General features: G+C 46.1%; 1 protein-coding gene across 1 annotated transcript; it reads left to right on the forward strand.

Moving 5' to 3' along the window:
- Positions 1–4,621: 4,621 nt before the first annotated feature.
- Positions 4,622–8,814, forward strand: Hspa5 (heat shock protein family A (Hsp70) member 5). Its single transcript, XM_057754838.1, has 8 exons — positions 4,622–4,947; positions 5,047–5,278; positions 5,665–5,802; positions 6,260–6,372; positions 6,461–6,851; positions 6,987–7,224; positions 7,505–7,672; positions 7,989–8,814. Exons 1-8 carry the CDS (start codon positions 4,826–4,828, stop codon positions 8,549–8,551), a joined length of 1,965 nt encoding a protein of 654 aa, XP_057610821.1. The 5' UTR covers positions 4,622–4,825; the 3' UTR covers positions 8,552–8,814.
- The last annotated feature ends 1,946 nt before the right edge of the window (positions 8,815–10,760 follow it).

A 10,760-nucleotide genomic window follows, 5' to 3' on the forward strand; every position in this document is an offset into this window, starting at 1 on the left:
GAGTTCGAGGCCAGCCTGGTTACTGAGCTAGTTCCAGGACAGGTGCCAAAGCTACAGAGAAACCCTGTCTCGAAAAACCAAACAAAATGAAAGAGTGAGAAGAAGGCTGAGCATGGTGACACCTCTTCAGTCCCAGCACTCAGGAAGGAGGCAGAGGCAGGAGGATTCTGTGACTTTGAGGACAGTCTGGTGCACAAAGGGAGCTCCAGAACAGCTAGGGCTACACAGAGAGACCCTGTCTCAAAAAATTAAACAACCAAGAAACTGTACATTTGATCATAGTGGCTACTTGCTCTTATGATGTCCTTAAGATGCAGCAAATATTTATGTCTGTGTACTTACCTATTGTCACCAGAATTGTGCCTTAGGTTATGCCATAATATATAAACTCCTTGAATTTTATTTCTTTATTTTGAAACTAGATCTCAGTATGAAACCTGGCTGGCCTGAAGTTGATCTGAAGACCAGGCTGACCTTGAACTCACAGAGACCTACCTTACCACCCTCGGCCTCTTGAATCTTGGGATTAAAGGCCTGTACCACTCACTACACCTGATTTAAATTACATGCATATGTGTGTGTCTTAAATGTATTACATATGTGTGTGCTTTTATTATGTAATTACATGTGTGTCTTTAAAAATAATTTATGTGGGCCGGGCGGTGGTGGCGCACGCCTTTAATCCCAGCACTCGGGAGGCAGAGGCAGGCGGATCTCTGTGAGTTTGAGACCAGCCTGGTCTACAAGAGCTAGTTCTAGGACAGGCTCCAAAAAACCACAGAGAAACCCTGTCTCGAAAAACCAAAAAAAAAATAATAATAATAATAATTTATGTGTATGGGTCTTTACTTGCATGGTACCTTTACTGCCTGGTACCTGCAGAAGACACTGGACCCCCAGGAACTGAAGTTACAGTTGGTTGTGAGTACTAGGAATCGAACCTGGGTCCTCTGAAAGAGCAGCCAGTGCTCCTAACCACTGAGCATCTATCCAGCTCCATTTAGCTTGCATTTTAAAGGAGACTACAGCTGGACATGGTGGATCATCATTTTAATCTCAGCACTGGATAGGTAGAGGTAAAGGCTCCTTGTGAGTTTAAGGCCTGCAAAGTCTATATAGCAAGTTCCAGACCAGTCAGGGATATGTCGTATGCTTAGCTAGCAACATTGAGTCTCGGCCAGGCGGTGGTGGCGCACGCCTTTAATCCCAGCACTCGGGAGGCAGAGGCAGGCGGATCTCTGTGAGTTCGAGACCAGCCTGGTCTACAAGAGCTAGTTCCAGGACAGGCTCCAAAACCACAGAGAAACCCTGTCTCGAAAAACCAAAAAAAACAAAAAAACAAAAAAACATTGAGTCTCAAAAGAAGAGCTAAGCAGTAGTGGTGCAGGCCTGTAATCCTAACACTCTTGAGGCAGAGGCAGGCAGAACTCAGAGTTCAAAGGCAGCCTGGTTTACAAACACTGTCTTGATCTAACACCCCCTACTAAGAAAAGAGAAGAAAGTAAAGGATACTATAGCCACTGACATATTTAATTCTTTAGCATAGCAGTTCTCAACATGTGCGTCACAACCCCTGACCTTTCATAGGGTCACCTAAAACCACTGGAAACACAGATGCTACCATTACTGCTACCAAGCTGCAAAGAAAGTGATTTTATGGTTGGGGTCACCACAACATGAGGAACTGTATTAAAGGGTCGTAGCATCAGGGAGGTTGAGAACCGCTGTTTTAGAGTTGGTCAGATAGCCAAACTTGGTGACACACTTCAAATCCCAGCACTTGGGAGGTGGGCAGGAGATATGAAGTTCAAGGCTAGCCTTGACTACAGAGTAACTAGAGGCAAGTCTGGCCTACATGAGCTCATCTCAACCTAATTCAACCGAACCCAAAATTAAGTTAGCAAGATGCGTGCGTGAGTGCATGCGTGCGTGCATGCGTGTGTGTGTGTGTGTGTGTGTGTCAGAGAGAGAGAGACAGAGACAAGAGCAAGAGACCGGGGATTGAGACCAGAGCTTTGAGGAAGCTAAGCAAGTACTCTAAAACAGAGCTGCTGCAAACTCCAGCTTCCTCTTTTGAGCAGTGTTTTCACTAAGGTTTCTAGGCTGGCCTTAAACTCACTCTGTAGTCCAAAACGCGTAGAACTTGTGATTTTCCTGCCTCAGCCTCTTCAGTAGCTAGGGTTACAGGCCTGTGCCACTAGGTCTTTCTCGGGTTTCTAAATGATAGAAAAATTAGTTGCACATTTACTCTATCAGTCAAAAGAGAGGCTAAAATTGAGGGTTTTTTTTTCCTCTTTTTTTTCAGGACAGCATTTCTCTGTGTAGCAGTTCTGGCTGTCCTGAAACTTGCTTTATAGACCAGGCTGGCCCCAAACTCACAGAGATCTGTCAGCCTCTGCCTCCCAAGTGCTGGGGTTAAAGGCGTGCGCCACCGCCACCCGACATAAAATCGAGTTTTGTATTTTAGTGGAAATAGACTGTGATACAGATGTGCTTGAATCTTCACAAAGCTGTCGAAGCTGTCATGTGGCCAAATAATAGGTGGTGTTTCTGGTTTGATTTGAGATAGGGTCTCAATAAGTGGCTCTGGCTGTCCTGGAACTATTTAGAACAGGCTGGCCTTGAACTCACAGAGATCCTCCTGCCTCTGCCTTCCCAGTGCTGATATCAAAGTGATGAACCACATCCAGCGGTAGTCTTCTTTGAAATTCAAGACAAGTGTGTCCGCAAAGATGCTCGGTGGTTAAGAGCACCAGCTGCTGTTTCAGAGGACCTGGGATTAAAGACGGCAGCAGTAAACTGGGCTTAGTGATTCTCTCTTGATACTGGACTGATGTAACCCAGGGGAAGACAGTGTCATGACAGTGTTACAAGCCTTGAAGAGGCGTATGATGCAACCAACCTCTATGGAAAGAAAGGATGGAGCTGAGTCACCAACATAACTTTGAGGAACCAGAAAGGAGAAAATTCCTGAACACTGACTCACACACAGGCTTGACAACTTTAGTCAACTGTGTGTGATGTCTCAGTAGAATCTGGACAGTGTACCTATGAAGCTCGGAATACCTTTAGTAGGAATGCTGGAGTTGTTTCCTGCCTGTGACAATGTCCTAAGCATCTTCTCTAATCATGTATGTAATAAGCACAAGGGTGGTAGAGACTGTAAGTCTAAGAGCTCCAGCCCAGGGGATGTACGTCAATTGCCTAGCATGCACAGAGTCTTGGGTTCATGACTTAACTAGGGGTGATAATGTATGCCTATGCCTATTAATCCCAGCACCTAGGAGGTATAGGCAGAAGGTTCAGGAGTTCAAAGTCATTTGTTACACGTTTGAGGCTACCCTGGGCTACATGAATCTCTCTCTAATTAAAGAGAGAGAGAGAGAAAAGTCAATAGCATAAGCTATGGAGTAAAATCAACTAGGTTACCAATTCCACCTCCACCACTCATCAGATCAACGACTATTCTATTTAACCACTTTCCCCCCTCATGCTCTCTTCTGGAAAATGGGAAAAACCTACCAAGAATTAAGCGAAGGACTAGATGACACATGAAAATCAATAGTTCAAGATTAGTTTGGCCCTTGTGTACAATGCCCTGTCTCAAAACTAAATAAACAATGAGTACATAATAAGCTTAAGTAGTAGCTTCTGTTATTATTTTTTGCAACATACTATTATTACACAATAGTAAAGCATCAGGAAGACTTTTTTTTTTTTTTTTTTTGGATGCTAAATGCCTTTAGCATATCAGTCAGGGTAGGATGGTGTCAAGAAGGGATGAGGAAGGACTTGCTAGAGAGAGAGAGAAAAAAAATGATACATCCTAGGGCGGAAAGTGCTCCCTCGACTATTCATAGAACAACCTCAGCATAAAGCGGACTCAAGACCAGGTAGCAACTGGCCAGCCGGTCCTGGGACTTAACCCCGGGAAAAGGGAAACTGGGAAGGCCTGATAGACAGATGCAGCTGGCCTGCGGGTGAAGGGAAAGTAGTTAGCTGAACAGAGCAGCGAGGCGGGACCCAGACCAGGCAAAGCTCGAGACGTGGGCCTGGACGCTCGGACACCCGAGGTGTGGAGGCTGGGAAGGGCAGAGAAACTGTTCCCAGGCGACCACAGCATCTCCGCGGGGCTGGGGCATCTCGGGACGAGAAGGAAGCTAGGAGGAGAAAAGGCTGCGCAGTGCCTCGGAGTGAGGGACAGAGGGGAGGAACCAAGTCCCACCGCCCCGAGGGAACTGACACGCAGACCCTGCACCAGTCCCCCGGGGCCCGGCGTGAGGGGAGGACCAGGACGGTTACCGGCGGAAACGGTCTCGGGGTGAGAGGTCACCCGAAGGACAGGCAGCTGCTGAACCAATAGGACCAAGGCACAGGGCGGATGCAGCCTCTCATTGGCGGTTGTTTAGACCGAGCAGTAGCCAATGAGTCAGCCCGGGGGGCGTAGCAATGACGTGAGTTGCGGAGGAGGCCGCTTCGAATCGGCGGCGGCCAGCTTGGTGTCATGGACCAATCAGCGGCCTCCAACGAGAAGCGCCTTCACCAATCGGAGGCCTCCACGACGGGGCTGGGGGCAGGGTATATAAGCCGAGTCGGCGACAGCATGCTTCACACTGGCCAGACAACACAGAGAGTAGCTCCCGGGTGTCCGCGGGCGTGAGAGTTGAGCGCCGCGGCCTGCTTCTTCCAGGCTTACGCTGAGCCTGCTTCACGGCTCCTCCCGACTCCGGATCGGAACGTTGTCGCGCTGCGAGGCTACAGCCTGTTGCTGCACGTCCGCGACTCCCGAGCGACCGCTGAGCGACTGGCCCACAGCGCCGGCAAGATGAAGTTCACTGTGGTGGCGGCGGCGCTGCTGCTGCTCTGCGCGGTGCGGGCCGAGGAGGAGGATAAGAAAGAGGATGTGGGCACGGTGGTCGGCATCGACTTGGGGACCACCTACTCCTGGTAAGTGGCGTTTTGAGGTGCGGGAGAGTGGGGCGTGGCCTCGGCCTGGCGTGAGAAAGTGAGGTGCTGATTTCCTTTTCTGTGGGGTTTTTCCGTCAGCGTCGGAGTGTTCAAGAACGGCCGCGTGGAGATCATAGCCAACGATCAGGGCAACCGCATCACGCCGTCGTATGTGGCCTTCACTCCCGAAGGCGAGCGTCTGATTGGCGACGCGGCCAAGAACCAGCTAACCTCCAATCCCGAGAACACGGTCTTCGACGCCAAGCGCCTCATCGGACGCACTTGGAATGACCCCTCGGTGCAGCAGGACATCAAGTTCTTGCCTTTCAAGGTCCGATACGGGTTTAGTTTTTTTGTTTCCCCGTTGAAGGGGGCGTCTAGGGTGGTGGGAATAAAGGGTTGCGACTAGGCGGAAAAAAAAAGACTCAAACGGCTAAAAGGATGTGGTAGGGGTTTATGTAACGGTTTTAGATGTTGTCGTTTTTAGTATCATCATAAAACATAACACAGTGTTACAGTGTCTAAAAGTTGAAAGACAGACCAAATCTGGCGCTCTGTCACAGTACAGCGGTGCTTAGTTTAGTCAAGATCTTCCCAAGGGAGCAAAATGAATCAAGCTATGGGAGAGAGAAAATGGTGGGTTTTTTCCCTTTAAAGTTTGTAGTGCCATTGTTTCCAGCTTTGGGGAAATTACCTTTCAATCATTCCGTACTCCAGGTGGTTGAGAAGAAAACCAAGCCATACATTCAAGTTGATATTGGAGGTGGGCAAACCAAGACATTTGCCCCAGAAGAAATTTCTGCCATGGTTCTTACTAAGATGAAAGAAACGGCTGAAGCGTATTTGGGAAAGAAGGTAAGTACAGGTGTGGGACGGTGTCAAGTGTTGAAGATTGCAGTTGCTCCTCCTGTTGGCTTAAGTAGGAAACCTTCCTGGTTTAAAATTTAAATCCAACTGGTAACAACTTTTGTCAGGGTTAATGATGTAGTGCTAGTCAGTTTTCACAAGTTACCATTTAATTCTGTTATAAATGTGTATGGTGCCGGGCGGTGGTGGCGCACGCCTTTAATCCCAGCATTTGGGAGGCAGAGACAAGCGGATCTTTGTGAGTTCGAGACCAGCCTGGTCTACAGAGCTAGTTCCAGGACAGGAACCAAAGCCACAGAGAAACCCTGTCTCGAAAAACCAAAAAAAAAAAAAAAAAAAAAGTGTATGGTTTGTGCCCTTATCAGTAAGCTGGCTTAGAAACTGACTAGTTGATAAGACAGGGAAGTAACAGAGTATACTTAAATTATCTTTCTTGTCTTCCTAGGTTACCCATGCAGTTGTTACTGTACCAGCCTACTTCAATGATGCCCAGAGGCAAGCAACCAAAGATGCTGGCACCATTGCTGGACTGAATGTCATGAGGATCATCAATGAACCGTAAGTGTTGGACTCGGGGCCAGGCTATTTGCTAAGCAGGGGGAAAGTGCACCTGACTAAGATTTTCCCTCCTTTCTCATTCTTACAGCACAGCAGCTGCCATTGCATACGGCCTGGATAAGAGGGAGGGAGAGAAGAACATCCTTGTGTTTGACCTGGGTGGTGGAACCTTCGATGTGTCTCTTCTGACCATTGACAATGGTGTCTTCGAAGTGGTGGCCACTAATGGAGATACTCATCTCGGTGGGGAAGACTTTGATCAGCGGGTTATGGAGCACTTCATCAAGCTGTACAAGAAGAAAACTGGGAAAGATGTTAGGAAAGACAACAGAGCTGTGCAGAAACTCCGACGTGAGGTGGAAAAGGCTAAGCGAGCCCTGTCTTCTCAACATCAAGCAAGGATTGAAATTGAGTCCTTCTTTGAAGGAGAAGACTTCTCTGAGACCCTGACTCGGGCCAAATTTGAGGAGCTGAACATGGTATGCTCTTTGTCAGTGCTAATGAGATCTGCTTAGACTGTAGACTGTAGATCCCTGAATGCAGAACAACTAACTAAACAACATCAAGGTGTACAGTGGCACCATAGTAATCATGCCTTTTTTTTTTTTGGCCAGGACCTGTTCCGATCTACCATGAAGCCAGTCCAGAAAGTGTTGGAAGACTCTGATTTGAAGAAATCTGATATTGATGAAATTGTTCTTGTTGGTGGATCTACTCGAATTCCAAAGATTCAGCAGCTGGTGAAAGAGTTCTTCAACGGCAAGGAGCCATCCCGTGGTATAAACCCGGATGAGGCTGTAGCATATGGTGCTGCTGTCCAGGCTGGTGTCCTCTCTGGTGATCAAGATACAGGTAGGTCACTGCATCTTTCACGTGTTTGAGTAGTTTGGGAAGACTATGATCAGCTGTTGAAACAGAAAGCAGTAGGGTAGGAGCAGCGGGGCCACATAGCTGATGAAGGTACAGTGATGATAAGACTTGGTCCAGGTTTAGTTAAAATCATTAGCAGCTATTAATTCATTTGCCCTAAAGTGTTTATGGTTAGAACCTGGGCAAATGGCAGTGGGAGATTGCATGGCAGTGCTCTTAGGACTCTAATCAGAACCTAACCTGATTGATTTTCCTTTGCCAGGTGATCTGGTACTGCTTGATGTATGTCCCCTTACACTTGGTATTGAAACTGTGGGAGGCGTCATGACCAAACTGATTCCAAGGAACACTGTGGTACCCACCAAGAAGTCTCAGATCTTTTCCACAGCTTCTGATAACCAGCCAACTGTAACAATCAAGGTCTATGAAGGTAATTGCTTACATTCACAAATACTGTAAGCTTTGGATCTAACGATACATTGTTAAATGCCCAGGGAAAGAAGTATCTTCTGTAATTCAAATGTGAAGAGGTTGCTTAGTGCTGAATTTTAGATTCTCTACTTAACATTCTTGTCCACTGGCTTTTAGAATAAAAAAAAGGACATAGTGCTTTTTAAGAAATGGAATTTGGTTAATAGTAGTAGTCTTTGCTCCCTCCCCATACACATACATTCTAACAGGCTGAAGTATAAGGATACCAGTGCACTAGGCTCGTTAATAACAAGTTTTTCCTGTTATTACTCTAGGTGAACGACCCCTAACAAAAGACAACCATCTTCTGGGTACATTTGATCTGACTGGAATTCCTCCAGCTCCCCGTGGGGTACCGCAGATTGAAGTCACCTTCGAGATAGATGTTAATGGCATTCTTCGAGTGACAGCTGAAGATAAAGGTACAGGAAACAAAAACAAAATCACAATTACCAATGACCAAAATCGCCTGACACCTGAAGAGATCGAAAGAATGGTTAACGATGCTGAGAAGTTTGCTGAGGAAGACAAGAAGCTCAAAGAGCGCATTGACACCAGGAACGAACTAGAAAGCTATGCCTACTCTCTCAAGAACCAGATTGGAGACAAAGAAAAGCTGGGAGGTAAACTTTCCTCTGAAGACAAAGAAACCATGGAAAAAGCTGTAGAGGAAAAGATTGAGTGGCTGGAAAGCCACCAGGATGCCGACATTGAAGACTTTAAAGCTAAAAAGAAGGAGCTAGAAGAAATTGTTCAGCCTATTATTAGCAAACTCTATGGAAGTGCAGGCCCTCCCCCAACTGGTGAGGAAGATACATCAGAGAAAGACGAGTTGTAGGTGCACTGATCTGCAAGGGCTGTAATAATTGTAATTTACTGTAAATATTGTAATATTGTAAATACTGGACTCAGGAACTTTCGTTAGGAGAAAATTACATTCGAGACTTAGAAGTACTCAATTTTCTCCTGCCGAAAGTTCCTGAGTCCAGTATTTACAATATTTCACCTTGGAAATGTTCTATTTAACAATTGGGTCATGCACATCTGGTGTAGGAACTTTTTTCTACCATAAGTGACACCAATAAATGTTTGTTATTTACACTGGTCTAATTTTTGTGAAAACCTTATAATTATCTGTCTTTTATTTTAGATAACTAAAATTTAAGGCTGGATTCTCAGGTCTGCCTGTATATTGGGCAGGAAAGGGAGGGTGGAGGCTTGTGATTTGGGTGGTACCACTCCCTGGGAAATTTGTCTAGCTTTACAGCAAGGCAAAGGGTTTTGCTTTATGAAATGACCCTTGTCATTCCTAGTTCTCTTCAACATGATTGAAATCTTCCCCTTTGTAAAACTGCTTTCTGGGTGTTTTTTTGTTGTTCCTTGGTTTTGGTATTTCAAGACAAGATCTCTGTGTAACCATGCCTCTCAGAACTCACATTTTAGGCCAGGCTGGTCTGGAACCGTGTGTCTCAGCCTCCTGGGTGCTGGGATTAAAAGTGTACACCGCTACTACCCTATCTGATTTTTATTGTTAAGTAATGCTGTGGGGCTATGGATTTTCTTATGAATTGGTGATGTGCCAGGCTTGTAATTCCAGCTGTGGCAAGAGAATACTCCAAGACCCGCCTAGGGAGCTGCGGCTGTCTGAAAAGATGCAAAGTGGATAGATACTCAGCAGTAGGGCACTGCTTTGCAAGTGTAAAGAAGCCCTGGTTTGATCCTCTGCTGGAGAAATTTTTTTGAGTAACCTGATGACTTACACGCTTGGATTTTACTTTTCTTTGTGGTGTCAAACCCATGGCCTGTCACTGGGTGGTATTTAGTTTGTGATTTATGATGTATAGTTTGAAAATGCAGTGGTACACACCTTTGATGGAAGCACTCAGGAGTCAGAGGCAGGAGGATCTCTGAGGCCATCATGGTCTACATAGTGAGCTCCAGATCCCATCTCAAACAAGCTCTGAAGCCTCATTTGTGAGAATCCCCACTTCTGAAATGTGGTGAATTACAAACTTTACTTGATAGAGGACTGGTAGACGATGGTTTGGATTGGCCTCCTCGGGAAAGAGATGCGCTAGGTAATGAGTATAATCAGGATTTTGTTCAGAGCTAACATGAAATTCAGTACTGCCCAAAGATGGGTGTTCTACGACTGAGCAGCCAGCTGTAACATTAATTTACTCAGAATGATAGATTTGGGGATTTGAGAACAAACCTGAGCTACATATTTGTGTGCTATCTGATATATTTTGAACCCAGCATGGTGTCTCATGCCAGTAATTCCTATATTCAGGAAGCTGGCTGAGGCAGGATTCCCTATACTAAAAAAGTGATGGGCAGGTGCATGATAGATACTTCATACCTATAATCCTAGCACTCTGATGCTGAGGCAGGAGAATGACAACTTTAAGGCCAGCCCCGGTCAAATGTTAAAATTGGCCTTCATGCTGGGTCAAGGGGTAAACAGGAGTAAGAGGTAGTCTTCACTCTAGTCCTCCAGTGCTAGCACTCCTCTTAAAAACAAATCAGGGTCCCACCATGCAGACTAGGCTCTGAGGAAAGGCACACACCCACCGCCATGCTCTGCTTCCCGCTCTCCCAAGATGAACAAGGTTTAGGGGAGGCGCACAATCAGGCTTATGAACTGAAAGACCTCACACAGCTTTTGTCAGCACTTAGTTGACTGTTTTGCCTGTAATGTCAGGCATAGGATCCCCTGGACCTGAAACTAGAGATGTGTCAGCTACTGTGTGGGTCTTCAGTTAAAGCAGTGCTCTAAACTGAGCTATCTCCAGCCCCTGTCTGCACTTCTTTCTAATGACTAATGCACATTAAAAAGATTCCAACTGATAAATATCTACTCCAATACCTAGTTTGGGTATCTACAGGTTTCATTGCTGGTAAAACTTTATAATGGAATTGTTGCACTGGGCTATCCAGTTAAAGTGCAAGATGGAGATTACACACATATTCCAGCATGAAGCAAACAAGGCCAATTTTAACATTTGACAGAGCTTTGGCTCACAGACTTCCTTAAACCCCAGGTC

The sequence above is a fragment of the Chionomys nivalis genome, chromosome 22 (genome assembly GCF_950005125.1).
Source record: "Chionomys nivalis chromosome 22, mChiNiv1.1, whole genome shotgun sequence".
Classification (NCBI taxonomy): Eukaryota; Metazoa; Chordata; class Mammalia; order Rodentia; family Cricetidae; genus Chionomys; species Chionomys nivalis.

What these genes read in the sequence shown, in the direction of transcription:
- Hspa5 (XM_057754838.1), top strand. Translation starts at nt 4,826, where the DNA reads ATGAAGTTCACTGTGGTGGCGGCGGCGCTGCTGCTGCTCTGCGCGGTG. An exon ending in TCAAGTTCTTGCCTTTCAAG is followed by an intron (nt 5,279 to 5,664) that starts GTCCGATACGGG and finishes TCCGTACTCCAG; the next exon opens with GTGGTTGAGAAGAAAACCAA. An exon ending in AAGCGTATTTGGGAAAGAAG is followed by an intron (nt 5,803 to 6,259) that starts GTAAGTACAGGT and finishes TTGTCTTCCTAG; the next exon opens with GTTACCCATGCAGTTGTTAC.